Source organism: Moschus berezovskii, chromosome 13, assembly GCF_049115385.1.
Source record: "Moschus berezovskii isolate FMDL1 chromosome 13, NW_MosBer_1.0, whole genome shotgun sequence".
Taxonomy (NCBI): domain Eukaryota; kingdom Metazoa; phylum Chordata; class Mammalia; order Artiodactyla; family Moschidae; genus Moschus; species Moschus berezovskii.
Window position 1 is genome coordinate 74,947,364 of NC_142472.1, and position 19,006 is coordinate 74,966,369.

The 19,006-nt window shown below is 41.2% G+C and overlaps 1 protein-coding gene across 6 annotated transcripts in view; it reads right to left on the reverse strand.

Annotated features, from left to right (window-relative positions):
* Positions 1-19,006, reverse strand: part of DGKH (diacylglycerol kinase eta) — a 222,025-nt gene that overhangs the window by 120,393 nt on the left and 82,626 nt on the right. For all 6 annotated transcript variants that reach the window (XM_088842777.1, XM_088842778.1, XM_055426031.2 and 3 more), the window contains exons 3-4: positions 9,411-9,521; positions 4,437-4,517 (exon numbers count right to left, since the gene is read on the reverse strand). In XM_088842777.1, the coding sequence (XP_088698903.1) occupies positions 4,437-4,517; positions 9,411-9,521 (192 nt within the window). The remainder of the gene's footprint in view (positions 1-4,436; positions 4,518-9,410; positions 9,522-19,006) is intronic.

The window sequence follows — 19,006 nt, forward strand, 5'->3', positions numbered from 1 at the left end:
CAACTGAGTGACCAAGTACACAAGTAATTAAAGAGTATGTGTGTGTGTGTGTGTGTGTATTTAATTTACCATATCTATTTCAAAACCGTGAGACCTGAAGCAGAAGAATCCAGCTATTTTATGAGACTGACAGAAACTGTAAGATTATAAATAAGCATTATTTTAAGTCACTAAATTTGTGGCAACTTGTTAGGACGCGAAAAGAAAACTGATACAATACCTGAGAAAATTTAAACAACCTCCAAAGCAAAATGATTATTCACTCCGGGGATGAAAGCACACAACTATTTAAAAGCAGTCCTCATGTAGGTAGGTCTGAACGATGCCTGCAGATGCCTTAACACCATCTTTGGGAGGTCTGTGTCCCCCCACTCCCTGCAGCACCCCTCTGCTGAGCCCCAGCCAGCCTCGATGCCCGCTCATAACCACAGAATGAGTTAGAACACTCCCTCTAGAACCCATTTTACGAGAGCTTGACACCTGGGATTTTGGGTGAAGCACAGCGTTTCCACTTTCCATTTGCTAATTATAGATTTTCCATTTACTGTGTGTCTGGTGTCGATACGTCATCCTTAGGGACTTCAAGGCAAGGAGGAGTGAATGAAGGGAAGCACAATTTGACCATTTGCTGGATTCACCAAACTACACCATTAACCTCTGACACAAAGTGGTCAAAATAACAGCATCAGCCAGCAGTCACTGTGACCTAGGAAGGTGGAATATTTAAATATTTAAAGACAGGGAGGATTGTCCATGACTGCTTGAAAACATCTCTCTTATCCCATTTTATACCCTGCAAAGTTCCCTCAGTCATATCCGACTCTCAGCGACCCCATGGACTGCAGCCTACCCGGCTCCTCTGTCCATGGGATTTTCCAGGCAAGAGTACTGGAGTGGGTCGCCAGTACCTTCTCCTCTATTGAATTGACTTGCTATAAAATTCTAAGCAATCCACCCAACATTTTAGTCTCTGCATTTCTAGTTCAACAGACTTGAGAAACAACATTTGGATGAGTCAAGAAATTTCCTGACAATAATTCAACAAAAAAGTTTTCTCATACCCCAAATAAGTTTTCATTTTATTTGTTAAAATCAACAAATATTTATGGATAAGCAACTATGACCTTAAATGTGTGACAGAGTCCCTATTCTCAAGGAGGTTACGAAAACACAAGTACTTAACTAAAAAAGGCAGAAAATAGTAAATCCTAGGAAAAGGCACAACAGGAGACACTGCATGCAGTTGAAGGTCCAAGAAAGAGTTGGACAAACAATTTGAATAACCTCTCCCAAATCCAGGCTTTCCAAGTCCCTTTATGTAGGCCAACACCCTAGGTCTTGTCTTCACCTGAAGTTACTCCGTCTTTCAAATCTTAAATTTTGGAACTCTCCTTCATATTAAACTCTAGATCCTGGTCAGGGACAAACTCTTATCTGCAACCATCACTTTGTGTCTCCACGGAGGGAAGAAGACGCTTGTTCACTCCCCAGGGAAGGCAAGTGGTTAATCTGGTAGCTTAATTACCCAACCCCACCCTCACTTCAGAGGAAGGAAGAACGAGCAACATTTTGCCCTTGAGCCTCCAACAACTTAGCAGAAACTCTGTATTTACTGGTTACTGGATCCTGTTCAGCCTTTAATAAAGTCATCCCGTATTCCTTATACTCTATTCTCAAAAACTGAGAAAACAGAGGGGGAAGACGGATGAGTTACTGATCCCTGAAATCTTTCTCTCCAATATGCCCTGCCTGCATGCTAAGCTGCTCAGTCACATCTGACTCTGTAACCCCATGGACTGTAGCCCGCCAGGCTCCTCTGTCCATGGGATTCTCCAGGCAAGAATGCTGGAGTGGGTTGCCATGCCTCCCTCCAGGGGATCTTCTGAACCCAGGGATCAAACCCAGGTCTCATTATGTTTCCTGAATCAGCAGGTGGGTTCACTACCACTAGCATCACCTGGGAAGCCCTCCAATGTACCCTAGAAGTCATCAATCCTGGGCCAACTTAGCTGTTTTTCTTTACTCCATCTTATAGAGAACTCTGTTGGCCTAGGAATTAAGAACATTTCTAAACTTAATCTCCAATCTTTGGTAGACCCTCTCTACCACCTAGTAATCTTCTACTAGTCTCTGTTCAGTTTTAATTCTCATTTTCGACAGTAGCTCTTGCAAACCCTCCTGAACTCCTACTCATAGTACATATCCTTATCTTCAATTTCACTGAGAAAATAGTAGTGTTTGGTTTTGAAATATATGAACTTCCTGCCCACACCTTTACTTCCATAAACTTTCTGAGCCTTGTTCAAGGCTTATCTTTCTTTTTTTTTTTAATTGGGGTATAACTGCTCTACAACATTGTATAACAAAGTGAATCAGCTATATGCATCCATATATCCCCTCCTCCATAGCCCTTCCTCCCAAACCCCACCACAGGTCACCACAGAACACCGGGCTGAACTCTATGCTGTAGAGCAGGTTCAGTATTCTTGCTGGAGAATTCCATGGACAGAGGAGCCTGGTGGGCTACCATCCATGGGGTCGCAGAGAGTCAGACATGACTTAGTGGCTAACACTTTCACTATTTCCCTATATAGCAGGTTCCAGTTATCCATTTTAAAGGCTAACGTCTTAACCTGTGTTCTGGGTCCCACCCCCTGTCGTTTACTTGGCAAATATGCTCCATCAATTACGCCCTCTCTCTCCTGAAGCTTCAAACTTTTGAAGCTAACACTTCTGTCCTCTGGTGGTACAGACAGGCTCAAAACCCAGTTTTAAAAAACAAAGCAAAAGATCTACCACTACAACAACAACGAAACCAGAACTGCCTCTTGAAACCTGAAAGTTCTTGTTGCTCTGTGTCAGCTCCTTCTTTTAACAGCCAGGCTTATGGGATCAGGAATCCGTGCTGATTCCCTCTGCCTGTCCACCTGGCGTCTCCATGTACCTCGTGCACACGACCCTCCATTGCAACTGCTCCCACCAGCGTGACCAGATGACCTGCCCTGTTTCCACATTCAACAAACACTCTTCCTTTCTGCCTGGACTTGACCTCTCTACAGCATTTGATGTGTGACAGCTTCCGCCTTAAAACTCCCTTCCACTGGTTTTCATAACATCACTGCCTCCTGTTGTTCCTTCTATACTTCAGAATGCTCTCTCTCAGTCTTTAGTGGTCAAACCTTACGTTGTTAAGTTTTTCCCAGGATTCTATTCTTGGCTGTCCTCTCTCTTCTCAAACTCAATGGTCCCTGGGGAGGGGAAAGGGGGAGGAATGTTCGCAGCATGAATTATCTCTCACGCCCATAAATCAATCAGACTAAATCAGAACTCTTTTGCTTCCTCTCCATCCCCAGCCCTACCTTCCAGAGCTCACCTCCATCATGGCACTGCCCTGCACCTGTCTGTCCTCCCTGCCCTGAGCGCCTAGGGCATGAACACAATGCACTGCTGTCTGTGGTGGTGGCTTCCCAGAAGAGGGGCTGGGAACGTGGATGGTGACAGGACCCAGAAAGAGCACCTGAGCAGACCTAAGGATCTAGCTACACAAAGTATCCCAGATGAACTTCACTCAATTATATTGTGCATATCTTCAGCAGAGTGGTACATATATATGTATTTTCATCTCTGAATCTCGCTTATTATGTTTATTAGTTCCTGGCACATGGTGGATCCTCAATTCATACTTAATTTGTATTTTTGTAATCAAAGTACAAAAAGAACGGGATAGCTGATATAAGCTTTGAAGCGTTAGTAGACTTTCAATAGCTACAGATGCAGGAGGCATCACTGAAGTCAGAGGGAACAGCAAAAGCAATAGGCGCAGAAAGAAATGCTGGACGGATGGAACGTATATGGACAGACGATTATCGGCAACACTAGAATGCAGAGGTAGGATTCTGTGGGACTTTTAATGGAGTTACAGATGTAGCCTGAGCCTATGAGGTCTCTGAAGCAACATGATTTGCAATTGGAAAAAAAATTAACTAGAACTGAGGACTCTTCTTTAAATAGCTGCCAAATGAATTACTTAAATGAGAAGAAATGAAGGTCTAAACTTTAGCAACTGGAGTAACTGTAGAAGAAAAAGAGAAAATACTATTTTTAAAACCAAAGGAAAAAAACAAACGTGAATATTCAAGAACAGTGGAATTAGTTGAACTATATTTAAGGGGGTGAAAAATTTAAAGCACTAAAATTAAGATGTCTAAAATATATATATTTTTTAAATATACATTTAATGGATTGGTTTATTGACCCAAACAATCATGAATGATTTTGGGTATTAGAATCTACAAGGCACTAATCAAGTTTATTGTGTTGGTAAGAACTCCAACACACACGACACACAGCTGGCAACTGAGGAGGGCATTCAGTATAAGCCTCGGAAAGGTTTTTCTATAACGTTCTATGAGGGAGTTAGCAGAATAGAACCATACCGTGAAGCTGTTGTTAGCATTTTTTGTGCTTGCTTCAGCTACACTGGCATCTGAGAGGTCAACTTCATCAAATATCAGAGACTGTTAATGAAAAAGAACACAAACATATTATTTGAAAACCTAACTCAGTGTTCCTCAGTATTTTTTTTTTTTTTTACCATCAGGTCATGACCATGAAGCTATATCAGGAATTAGAAATAAAAAATGATGAAAACTTAAGTTAGTGATACTCTGTGAGTAAAACCATAAAGTTCAATAAACACATAAATTTCAAACTCTATAGGACTTTAGAGAAGCCCCCTGGTACATAGTCTCACTGCAAAACGTCCTGTGCTCTCCAGAAGCATCGTTTATGGGGCACCTACCAAGTGTGTGACATGCACACCTACTCACACACCCACAATGAGAAGAACTAGTCCTGGCTCAGGTCACGGCCAGTTACCGAACTTTCTGAAAGTTACTGTCCTCATCTGTAAGTGTGTTCTAATGAGACGGTGCATATGCTCTGCAAATATAAGATGACTTTCTTTATATACTCTTAAAAGTTTTATTTATATTCTTTCCCTTTTTTGGCCAGGTTCAAACACTTTTTTGGGGGCTGAAAAGCATTTTAATCAAAAAAGCTTCAGTGGTTAAAAAGTCCATAGAATTACAATCTTTAACAATGGACAACCGAGAGATTATGGAATTCTAATCAATATATGTTTCCTTCCTACTTTCAGTCAGCTGGCCCTTGTTCACAGTCCTTCGGCATACTTCCAGCGAGGAGGGTATAACACCACTCCTCTAGAACTACAGAAAAAAGGGCTCCCTTACCCAATTTAAGTTTCCACCACTCCCCAAGATCTCCAGGGTGTAATGCAACTCTACTTCAAGCAAACCAATCTGACCATAAGACTTGTTTCCTCACTAGAAAGAATTTATAAACTAGCATGGGAACTGGAAGAGACACACCTAGTTTTAAGCAAGGCGGACTATTAGGTGTGGAAGAGGAGACACGCAAAGTACTGCGGAAGGCCACAGATAACTTCTCCAGCAGAAAGCAAACACTTTCTCTTGTGCACACTGGAAGAAAGACAATTTTAGAGGGATCTTAAAGAAAACAGGGAATTTTTTCAAGTGGAGATAGAGGGAAAATCATTCTGGAGATGGAAAATACGGGGCAGGACTGTAGACGATCAAATGGTCAGTGTTGTCTAGAAATAAATATGAGGGGTCAGGATGGAGCCAAATCAGGGTTTAACTGTGAACATAATGACTTTTAAAATAAGATTATTTTATTTTGATATTATTTCCATAGCTGCATAAGCTAAGAATTAGGTTTGTTTGCTTATTTATTGTTTACCTCCTGGTGTATAACTCTACTAATTATTCTATCACAAACATATTTTTTAATATAAAAATTATCAATTATCTTACTGGTGCAGTAACAATAAATCTTACTGTTTTTAAATTGAAGTATAGTTGACATACACTATTATGTTAGTTCCAAGAGTACAACATAGTAATTTGACAATCAAATACATCATCAAGTGATTGCCTAAGTAACCATTTGTCATCACATAAAATTATTACAATATTATTAATTATATTCCTTTCACTGTATATTAAATTCACATGACATTTATTTTTATAACTGAAAGTCTGGATCTCTTGATCCTCTTCTCCAGCTTCGCCCAACCTCACATACTGCTCCCCTCTGGCAACCGCCCATGTGTTCTCTGTATCTATTAGTCTCTCTGTTCGGGTTTGTTTGTTCATTTGCTTTTTCGATTCCACATATAATTTACAGATTCCACGTATAATTGAAATTATATGGTATTTGTCTTTCTCTAACTTATTTCACTTAGCATAATACCTTCTATATTCATCCACGTTTTTGCAAATGGCAAGATTGTTACGCCGTATTTCTTTTCATTTCTATTTGCATGGCTGAAAACTTTCCTAACCTGGTGAAGGATACAGGTATCCAGGGCCAGGAAGTACAGACAGACTCAAAGTGAACCCAATGAGACCCACACCAGGACACATTATAATTAAAATGCTAAAATGTTAAACTAAAGACAGAATCTTAAAAGCAACAAGAGAAAAAACAACTAGTTACATACATGGAAGCTCCATAACACTGTCAGCTGACATTTCAGCAAAAACTTTATAGACGGGAGTGGCATGATATATTCAAAGCATTGAAAGGAGGAAACTTGACCAAGAATACTGTACCCAGCAAAATCATAAATCAGAATTGAGAGACAGTTTCCCAAGCAAGCAACAGCTTGTCTACACTGTGGTTCATCACCACTAAACCAGTCTCACAAGAAATGTTAAAGGAATTTAAACAGAAAAAAAAAATTATAACTAGAAATATGAAAATTATGAAAGAAAATATCTCGCCAGTAAAGGCAAAAATGTAGTAAAGGTAATAGCAAAGGTATAAGTGGTTTCCAGGGGGCGCTAGTGTTAAAAAACCCACCTGCCAATGCAGGACACATGGAAGGTTAAAAGACAAAACCAGTAAAATCATATATATCTACAACAATTAAGGAAAACACAAACTAAAATAACATCAAAAACATAAAATGCTCAGTGGAGTAAAAATGCAGTGCTTTTAGAACATGTTCAAACTTAAGCAACTACCAACTTAAAATAGACTGCAGTATACAGAGGCTGTGATATAAGCAGTAACCACAAACCAAAAACTGACAATATGGGGTTGGTCAAAAAGTTCTTCCGGGTTTTTCTGCAGGATGCTGGAGAAAACGATACACAGATAATAAAAAGAAAGGAAAATAAACATAATACTAGAGAAAGTCATGGAATCGCAAGGGAAGAAAGCAAAAGAAAGGAACAGAGAACAAAGATAACCAGCAAACAGTTAACAGAAGGGCAGGAAGCACATACCCATCAATCATCACTGCAAATGCAAACGGACTGAACGCTCCAAGCAGCAGACTCAGGGTAGCTGAGCAGATACAAACACAAGACCCATATATTTGCTGTCTGCAAGAGACTCACTTTAGATCTAAAATCACACACGGACCAGAAGCAAGCAGACGGAAAAGCTATCCCACACAAGCATAAATGAAAAGAAATGTGGGATAGCAACACTTATACCAGACAAAATGATTTTAAAACAAAGACTGCAACAAGAGACAAAGAAAGGCATTACCTAATGATAAAGGGATCAATCCAACAAGAAAATGTGACACTAGTTAATACATACATACCCGACACAGGAGCACCTGGATCCATAAAGCAAATATTAACAGACATAATGGGAGAAGCGTGACAGTAATACAGTAATAGCAGGCGACTTTAACACCCCTCTGCATCAGTAGATAGATCATTCAGACAGAAAATCAATGAGGAAACCCGTTGGCCTTAGGTTGGGGCTTCCCAGGTGGTGCTAGGCCTTAGGTTAGAAAAGTTTTTCAGCCATTATTTCTTCAAATGGGTTTTCTGTCCTGTTCACTCTCTTCCCCTCTGGGTCGCCAATAATGTGAATCTTAGCACACCTCCAATAATGTGAATCTTAGCACACTCGATTGCCCAAGAGGTCCCTTACACTAGCTCCATTTTTTGGTTTCTTTTTTCTTTTTGCTGTTCTGACTGGGTGAATTCCACTGACTTATCTTCTAGACCACTGGTCCTTTCTTCTGAATGATCTAATATGCTGCTGGTTTCCTCTAGTGTAGTTTTCATTTCCATTATTGCATTCTTCAGTTCTGGTGTTTTGTTTTTTTTTTTAATATTTTCTATCTCTGCTGAAATTCTCACTTTTCTATTCTACTGAGTTCAGTGAGTTATCTTTATGATCATTACTTTGAACAACTTATCTGGAAGGTTGCTTATCTCCGTTTCATTCAATCTATTTCTGAGTGTTTGTCTTCTTATTTTGTTTGGAACATCTTCCTTTGTTTCTTCATTTTGTCTAATTTTGTGTTTCTTCCTACATAGTGGGTAGACCAGCTATGCCTCCTGGTCTTGAGAGAGTGGCTTTGAGTAGCATGGCTGGTCCCCGTAACGTGGTCTCCTTTGGTTACTAGGGTCAGATGCTCAAGGAGTGTCCCCGTGGTGGGCAGCATCTATTTTTCTGATGCGGCTTGGAGGTACTTTCTGAGGATGTGCTTGTATGCAGGGCTGGACCCCAGTGTGGCTGACTGAAAGGCCCAACTGCACCTGTGTTGGATGCTCTGATGTGTGTGGATGACCTCTGGGGCAGGAGACCCTTTGAGGCAACAAGAGTGATGGCCGAAGGTGTCTGCCAGGCCTGACAGGTCAGGGGGCCACTTTGGTGGGGCTCCAGTGTCTACTGAGGGCACCCATCTTAATTTTATTTTTGAAGGAATAGTAAAGTATCAGTTTTCAGTGGAAGCTCATCATTATCATTTTTTCTTCCAAAGCTACATCATTCTTATTTCATTCAATTATTTTATAAAAATTATTTAAGCCTTGATTTTATTTCACTATGATTTTTATTTCTAACTGCTAGACTAACTGAATGATTGCTTTGAGCACTTCATTTTCATTATTTAAGGCTCCTCTCAACAATATGCTGTTCACTGCCACTCCACTGGAATATGTTAGAATTGGGATATGAACTCTTGTCTGAAATCAGAGTATGAATTCTTAGCAAGTATAGCAAATCCTCTCTCATGCTTAGGAAAAGATTTATAAGGTAAAAATTAGCAAGAAAGGGGGTTCAAGTTTCGACTTTATTATATCTAATAAAGTTACATTTAACTGTTTATCTCAGTCGGAAGGAAAAAAGAAAGAAAACTACACTAGAACCTTGCCTTAAGATTGTCCTTAGGGGACATCACATGAAATTGTCTCAAACAGACCCCCTTGCGATCTGGTCCAAGATGAACCATATTTATATTGAATTAGACCAGCAATGCTATACGAAGCCCCAAGACAGTTTACAGAACCATCTACAGCCCTCAAATGCTTGCAACTAGCATTCTCTCAAATTACCTTTGAGTCCTTTGCATAATAAAGCGTACGACCTCGAAGTTTGAAGTATCGCTTTTTCCACCTTTGGAAAGAACTGGTTTGCTTCAACAGCTGTCCCTCTTTAATACTGGTCTAGGGAGAAGCAGAAGCACAACAACATGATTAAAATGAAATTCAAAGCCAAATAACATTCAAAATTAATGACACACTATCATTAACATTTTGAATATTATGTTTTGCAAATTACAGGAGAAAATATTTTATTCTCACCATTCAACCATGGAAACACATGTGAAGCTCCAAGTGCCAAAGGTGAATCTGACATGCCCTTAAAGCAGTCACAAACAGTATGGAAGTACATGCACAAAACGAATACTTTCAACACAGTGATGAATACACGTACCTATTCAAGTGTGTATACACACACACACACACACACACTTATATAGTAAAGATTTAATAAATGATGGAAGGGTAGATGTACAGTGAATGTAATGTTTAAGAAGGCATGAGCTCTGGAACCAGAAACACTGATAAACTCTTGGTGACACCACTGAGTAGCTAGATGATCTTAAGCAAATCAATAAACATCTTCTGCCTTTAATTATTCATCTGTAAAACAAAGATGACAACAAGACATACCTTTCCAGGCTGTTGTTGTCAAGAATAAATCTTTAAAACATGTAAAGGATTTATTGCATGGCACATAGGAAGTGCTCATTAAATGTCAATGATCATTAACTATGTGTTACTGTAACAAATACATACACAAAGTGGGGTGCGTGGCAGTTCAAAAAAGAAAGCTCTGCCTCAGAGGGAGTCAAAGATGTCATCCTCCCAGAGGACAGCCTTAGGTAGGTCTTGAAGGAGTTTATCAGAATGATAAGGAAGGGTTTTTTGTTGTTCAGTTACTAAGTCCTGTCCAATCTTTATGACTTCCATGGACTGTAGCACACCAGGCTCCCCTGTCCTTCACTTTTTCCCAGAGTTTGCTCAAATTTATGTCCATTGAGTTAGTGGCTATCTAACCATCTCATCCTCTGTCGTCCCCTTCTCCTCCTGCCTTCAATTTTTCCCAGCATCAGGGTCTTTTCTGATGAGTCAGTTCTTCGCATCAGGTGACCAAAGTATTGGAGTTTCAGCATCAGTCCTTCCAATGAATATTCAGGGTTGATCTCCTTTAGGAATGACCGGTTTGATCTCCTTGCAGTTCAAGGGACTCTCAAGAGTCTTCTCCAACACCACAGTTCAAAAGCATCAATTCTTCGGCGCTCAGCCTTCTTTATGGTCCAACTCTTACATCCATACACAACTACTGGAAAAACCATAGCTTTGACTAGACGGACCTTTGTTGGCAAAGTGATGTCTCTGCTTTTTAATATGCTATCTAGGTTGGTCATAGCGTTTCTTCCAAGGAGCAAGAGTCTTTTAATTTCTTTTAATTTCAAAAAGAGTCTTTTTGCTGTCCATAGTGATTTTGGAGTCCAGGAAAATAAAATCTGTTACTGCTAAACTTCTTCCCTTTCTATTTGCCATGAAGTGATGGGACCGGATGCCGTGATCTTAGCCGTCTGAATGTTGAATTTCAAGCCAGCTTTTTCACTCTCTTCTTTCACCCTCATGAAGAGGCTCTTTAGTTCCTCTTCACTTTCTGCCGTTAGAGTGGTATCATCTGCTTATAACTAAGGTTGTTGATATTTCTCCCAGCAATCTTGATTCCAACTTGTGCTTCATCCAGCATGACATTTCACATGACGTATTCTAGACAGAAGTTACATAAGGAGAGTGACAATATACAGCCTTGTCATATTCCCTTCTCAATTTGGAACCAGTCCATTATTCCATGTCCAGTTCTAACTGTTGCTTCTTGATCTGTATACAGGTTTCTCAGGAGAAAGGTAAGGTGGTCTATTATTCCCATCTTTTTAAGAATTTTCCACATTTTGCTGTTGATCCTCATGTCAAAGGCTCTAGCATAGTCAATGAAGGAGAAGTAGATGTTTTTTTTGAACTCTCTTGCCTTCCCCATGATCCAATGAATGTTGGCAATTTGATCTCCGGTTCCTCTGCCTTTTCTAAATCCAGCTTCTACATCTGGAAGCTCTCCAGTTCTTATGTACTGCTGAAGCCTAGTTTGAAGGATTTTGAGCACCACCTTGCTAGCATGTGAAACGAGCACAACTGTACTGTAGCTTGAACGTTCTTTTGTGTTGTTCTTCTTTGGGACTGGAATGAAAACTGACCTGTTCCAGTCCTGTGGTCACTGCTGAGTTTTCCAAGCATATTTTAGGTGTGTGCAAAAGTAGAAAAGCTTAAATCAGCACAGATATTTGGGGAATCTTCATAGAATTTTTGGTTATAAACACAGGCTAGGGCTTTCAATAGGGAGCAACAAGAGCTGTGGCTGGAAGAGATGGGCAGGGCCTCTATGATTCTGGCTACACCTTGTGCGAGGTGCTTTATGTGTACACCGGTTCATTTTATTGCCACCACCAACATCCTTGGAGCCCCTCTGACTTCACCTAGTACCTCTCCTTCACTTGGTCACCTTCCCTCCTCCACAACAGTGCACTGCTCTTAAGGAGGCATACATGCATGACCTTCAGGACTGAACACCACCTATTCTTTCCTCCTAGGCGGTTCTACCCTCAAATATCCATCTGATCAACTCCCTCATTTCTTTCAAGTCTCTGATCTTCTCGATGAGACCCACCTCACTGACCTATTTAACATACTCTTCGCATTTCCCTCCATCCTGATCTTGTTTACTTTCCCCACACAAAGTACTTCCCATCTTGTAACATATAATGCAATGTGCATGCATGAGTGCTCAGTGGTGTCCAACTCTTTGTGACCCCAGGAACTGTAATCTGCCAGGCTCCTCTGTCCGTGGTATTTTCCAGACAAGAATACAGATGAGTTGCAATTTCCTACTCCAGGGAATCTTCCCGACTCAGGGATCGAACCCTGGTCTGCTGTGTCCCCTGCACTGACAGGTGGATTCTTCACCACTGCGCCACCCGGGAAGTCCATTATGTAATGTAATTTATTATATTTATTGTGTTCATCCACTCCAGTAATTTTGGGCTTCCTTTGTGGCTCAGTTGGTAAAGAATCCTCCTGCAGTGCGGGAGACCTGGGTTTGATCCCTGGGTTGGGAAGATCCCTGGAGAAGAGAAAGGCTACCCACTTCAGTATTCTGGCCTGGAGGATTCCATGAACAGTCCATGGGGTCGCAAAGAGTCAGACACGACTGAGCGACTTTCACTTTCACTTCACTTTCATGTTACTGAAGTCTGTATGAATGAATAGAAGATGCTGAGATTAAACTCATGTTTGTTTGACTCCAGAGTTTATTTACAACTTCTACACTTTTATTATTATTGTCTTTTATTATCAACAAGACATAAAATATTGAGAAAGGTTTATTTCCTCTAATAGGGTAGTTAGGTCATACTAATGTTTACTTTCACTTTCATTAGACGATTCCCTCTAGAGCTTGCTCTCAGATGGTCCTCCAGGAATTGTGAGAGCATTAGAGTTTAATGATAACAAAACATTTTCTTATCTCAGTACCAAAGAGCCCGACTTAGAATCAGACAGACAGCCTTCCAGTCAGGCTCCACTGCTGCTGCTGCTGCTGCTGCTAAGTCGCTTCAGTCATGTCCAACTCTGTGGGACCCCATAGACGGCAGCCCACCAGGCTCCCCCGTCCCTGGGATTCTCCAGGCAAGAACACTGGACTGGGTTGCCATTTCCTTCTCCAATGTGTGAAAGTGAAAAGTGAAAGTAAAGTTGCTCAGTCGTGTCCGACTCTTAGCGACCCCATGGACTGCAGCCCACCAGGCTCCTCCGTCCATGGGATTTTCCAGGCAAGAGTACTGGAGTGGGCTGCCACTGCCTTCTCCCAGGCTCCACTACACACTACCAATATAAATCTGGGCAAGTTACTTCAGTTCTCTGTGCCCCCATTTCCTCCCCTAAAATCCAGGCATAATAACGCCAACTTCACAAGCTGATTGCATCTAATTTAATGATAAGATAATGGCTCAAGGGCACTTAGCACACCATCTGGATTACAGAAAATATTTAATAAACAGCAGAAAGTGTTACTATGATATCATGATGCTATTAAGTTCAGAGAGTATTTGCCAGGCACCAAATTATAAGAGCTTTTTGGAAGAAGTGAGTAAGTGTTTGCAGGCAACTGTGAGAGCAAATAACAGCTGGAATGGAAGCAGAGTATCAAGAGATGAAGTGAAGGGAGCCAAGGGCCAGGAGATGCTGGCCACAGGGGGAGTTTGCTTTTTATTTTAAGTGCAAAAAGCTAGTGAGCTGTCCGAAGCAGGAGACGGGGAAATGGGTGAGAAAGCAAGGGGAGAACCAATTAGGAGGTGACTGCAGGAGTCCCAGGGAGAGAGCAGGGAAGACGGAACTAGGATGGTAGCGTCACCGAGACAGACAGAAGTAGCGGAAGTTGAGTGGTTAGTTTGGAGGCAGAATCTACTGGCCTTGCCGGCCTTACCTTCTTACTTGACCTTACCAGCCTTACCTTCTTGACATGAAGGGCAAGAGACAGAAAGGAACCAAGAGAAAGTGTAAGCACTTGCCTTGGGCAACTAGATGCAAAAGACTGAGAGAGTTCCATGTGCTACACAACAGGTCTCTGTTGGTTAATCATTTTAAATACAGCAGTGTGTACATGACCGTTCCAAAGTCCCGAGCACATGGAAACCTGCTCCGTGGATGTGTCAGCCTGGATGGGAGGGGGGTTGGGGGGAGAATGGCTACATGTGCACATGGCTGAGTCCCTTCTCTGTTCACCTGAAGCTCCCACAACACTGTTAATTGGCTTACATACAAAATGGTTTTGGCGTTAAAAAAAATAATTTAATGTAAAAAAAAAAAGATTGAGAGAGGAAGGGTAGGAATAAGGAAGAGTTCAGGGGTGAACCACCCTGCTATGGCCCAGGGTAGAAAGTCTACATTCTTAAACCCAAACACAAAACCTTAAAATGCTAGAGAGATATAACTCATGCAGGGAACAAACCTCTTGGCAATTCAAAGGCTAAAACGTGGGTGTTTTCAGATTTTTGTGAAGTTGCTTAAGGCAATGAGGAAGGAAAATTAACGTTTAGTCTACTTATGTTCTATAAGGCTGTTTTTTTAAAAGCATAGGCAACCTAATATTTCTTCTCCACGTGTTTATTAATTTTCTAAAATGAAAACCTGATAACAATATGCCACTGCTTAAAGTCCTTCCAGTTTTCTCTCTTTTTCAAAGTGAAGTGTAGCTGACTTACAACATTGTCTTAGTTTCAGATATATACCAAAGTGATTCAGTTATACATATACCCATTCCTTTTCAGGTTCTTTTCCCTTATAGGGTATTACAAAATACGGAGTAGAGTTCCCTGTGCTATATGGTAGGTCCTTGCTGCTGATCTGTTTTGTACACAGAAGTGTGTATGTTTTAATCCCACACTCCTAATTTATCCCTCCCTGCTCTTTCCCCTTTGGTAACCATAAATTTGTTTTCTATATCTGTGGTTCTTTTACTATTTTGTAAATCAGTTCATCTGTATCTTTTTTTTTTTGCCTTCAATATAAAGTCCAAACTTCTATATGTGTCAGAAAAGACACCTGTGTGATGATCTCCAAACTCCCCACTTTCCCATTTAGAGGCTCCTCCCTCTGCCCTAAATGTCCTTTCCTCAATCACCTGTCTTTAAAATATATATTTATATATATATATATTTATTTATTTATTCCTTTTATTTGGCTGTGTCAGGTCTCAGCTGCAGCAGGAAGGATCTTCGTCGAGGGGTGAGGGCTTAGTAGTTGTGGCAGGAGGTCTAAGCTGCCTTACGGGCATGTGGGATCTTAGCCACTCACCAGGCATCAAACCGCATCCCCTGAGCTGGAAGGCGGAGTTCTCAACCACTGGACCCCTTGGGAAGTCCCCACAATTGCTTGTCTTGAAAGCTCCTAATCACTTCAACTCCGAGTCATTGGCATGGCCCCTGGAAGGCTTCCCCACCCGCTAGAAGTGAACACCTCCACCTTTGCCCGTCAAATGCATCTTTCTCCTACCTGTTTAACGGTACCTCTGACAACTGAGTGGCATGTTTGTGGTCCCACAGGCTGTGACATTCACAGAGCTAAGACTGTGTTCTCCGTATTTTAACAACGTCACCAATTAACACATTCGCTGGCACTTTAAGGGGCTTCCCTTGTGGCTCAGCTGATAAAGAATCTGCCCACAATGTGGGAGACTTGGGTTCGATCCCTGGGTTGGGAAGATTCCCTGGAGAAGGGAAAGGCTACCCACTCCCTTATTCTGGCCTGGAGAATTTTGGACTGTATAGTCCATGGGGTCGCAAAGAGTCACACACAACTGAGCAACTTTCACTTCACTGACACTTTAAGACCTCTGTATGTGTTAAACCAAAACCACTTTTATTTTATTTATTTCTTGGCCGTGCCAGGCAGTATATGCGATCTTCATTCCCCAATCAGGAATAGAATTGCATTGGAAGTGCGAGGTCTTAACCACCGGATTACCAGGGAAAGCCCCAAATAACTTCTAAAGTGTAAAATGGTACATAAATTTATCTTTTAAAGAAAACAGTAGAAAATGGAAAAGAGTGGCTATAAATGAATTTATGGTTCCTGGCATTTAGCACATCTGAGCCTGCTTCTTTTTACTGTGTATAAAAACAGTAGTGCTCAGTCACTAGTCCTGTCTGACTCTGCAATTCCATGGACTGTAGCCCGCCAGGCTCCTCTGTCCATGAGATTCTCCAGGCAAGAATACTGGAGTGGGTTGCCATGCCCTCCTCCAGGAGATCTTCCTAATCCAGGGATCAAAGCCAGGTCTCCCGCATTACAAGTGAATTCTTTACCATGTGAGCCACCAGGGAAGCCCCCAAAACAGCAGATACAACGCAAAAAAGTATATATGGGGCTCAAGGTGCCATCCCTGCGTGAAGGGCTGGGGAGAGACAGTCAGAGGGACAGGAAAATATCTGTCTATCCTGATTTTAAGACTATTGCTAATTTAAAGATGCTCTTTACACAGTCACTTTCAAAGCAAATTTATATGTGTTGTCCCATTTGGCTTTATACATTTTTTCAATCCTGCACAAGCATGGATTTATTTGCAATGTGTAAGGCTGAGGAGAATACAGAGATTTATAGGATATATTCCTTATTTTCATGCATTTATAAACTTCTCTATGTTATACTATACAAACAGTCAATTTTTAAATCTTGAAGAAAGAAAAAAAGCAAGAAAAAAAAAAACATCTAAAGTTAGCTCACTTTCCTAGAGATGTGATTAAAAAGATTTAACAAGGAGGCAGTTTTTCACATGAAAGTTAATCCTCAAAATAAACTTCTGTTTATATATGGAGAGTTAAACAAACACTTCTCATGAAAGAAGGAGCATAACAAAAATGATTAATCTGCAACAGCTCCAGCCAATATAATCATAAAAGTAAAGTGTGGTTTAGAGAAAAACGATGTAGTTCAAAAAAATCTCAAAATAATGAGTAAAATAGATGAAGAAACAAGGAGCTTTTTAAAAATCACAGTATTTAATATATTCAATATTACTGTTCACCTAGAATGACAAACTGAATTTGGTAACAGAAATAAGAAACAGTTACAACCAGAGAATTATTATTAAAGTCTACTAAAAATACATATTAGAATTTTATGTTTGCAATTTCCAGGATAAGGGATAAACTCTCCCCCCCTCAAAAAAGGGCTTAGAAACATTTGCATTCAACGGCCATTGGTCACATAAACTGATAGCTCAGTTGGTAAAGAATCCGCCTACAATAAGGGAGACCTGGGTTTGATCCCTGGGTTGGGAAGATCCCCTGGAGAAGGGAAAGGCTACCCACTCCAGTATTCTGGCCTGGAGAATTCCATGGACTGTCGCAAAGGGTCGGACACGACTGAGTGACTTTCATTTTTCATCACATAATCTAGCAGATATTAGTTTAGTATTATTTGACCCTCGTGAAAAATCAGGAAAGCCACAGAGCCCCCAGTAGTAATCCAATAACCCAGTTTCCAAATATTAAAACCAAAAAATTCAAATGAATTGGCTTTGCAAAAAAATGTTTCAAAAAAATAAACTTTAAAAGTTCTAAGATCTCTTTTCTATCTGGCTTTCTGTAGTCCAATGTCTTCAAGCTGTGGGATTACTCATTTCACACCCCTTTCTAAAAGCAAACACAAGTAATTTCTCTTTTAAATTATACATATGTGAGTGCTCCAGGATTTCACCTAACATTTCAGAAACACCTCTGCGTCAAAAGTTGAAGCTGCTTTGGGGACTCATCGATGTCCTGAGGAGAGTGCAGCTTTATTAACAGCCATTCAGTGAGACTTTTTATGAAGCTAAGAATCTCTGAAAAATCTGTTCCTGCCTGACTGATCTGATAAAGGTCCATTTTCATATGTTGGCTTTGGGGGAAACAACACATAGGCGTGGTGAAGAGTCTGATGTGGAAAGGGGGAAATGTCAGTCATGACTCATGTTTCACAGATGCCTTCAAAAATTCCAGAAGCATCTTGAGCTTCTCCTCGTCTTGTCCCAACATGACCCCTTGACTTCTCTCCTAGGGAATGGGAATAAAATTTGTTGTGATAGGAGATGTAGGCTGTTATGGACTAAACGTTGGAGAGCAATCTTAACTCCCAGTTTGATGGTCCTAGGAGGTAGAGCCTTTGGGAGGAGACCGTGTCAAAGGGGCTTCCCAGGTGGCCCTAGTGGTAAAGAGCCCACCTGCCAAAGCAAGAGACTCAAAAAGGTGCAGGTTCAGTCCCTGGGTCAGGAAGATCCCCGGGAGGAGGGCATGGCAACCCACTCCAGTATTCTTGCCTGGAGAATCCTAGGGACAGAGGAGCCTGGCGGGCTGCACAGTCCATAGCGTCGCAGAGTCAGACACGACTGAAGCAACTTAGCACACACGCGTGTGTCAAGAGGGTGGAGCCCATGTGAATGGGGTTAAAGCCCCTACAAAAAAGACCCCAGAGCCCCTCCTGCCCCAGAAGATGGCTCTCTCTACTGGGACACTGATCTTAGACTTCCCAGAATACAGAACTGTGAGAAGTATTTATTATTTATGTTGGCAGTCTTTAGCATTTTTGCTATAGCAGCCTGAATAGACAAAGACATAGGTCAAGAGAATTTTTACCACTGTATATTTTGTATGTAATCATTCTTTCCTCTGAAAGTCGCTCAGTCGTGTCTGACTCTTTGAGACCGCACTGACTATACAGTCCATGGAATTCTCCAGGCCAGAATACTGGAGTGGGTAGCCTTTCCCTTCTAAAGGGGATCGTCCCAACCCAGGGATCAAACCCAGGTCTCCCGCATAGCAGGTGGATTCTTTACCAGCTGAGCCACAAGGGAAGCCCAAGAATACTGGAGTGATATATTAAAAAAAAAAGAATACTGGAGTGGGTACAGTCTTCTCCAGAGTACCTTCTCCAGCGTATCTTCCCAACCCAGGAATAGAACTAGGATCTCCTTCTAATTCTCTTCTACTTTATCCTCCCAAACAGAGAATTATTCTCTGTCATATACCTTTTGCTGCCGT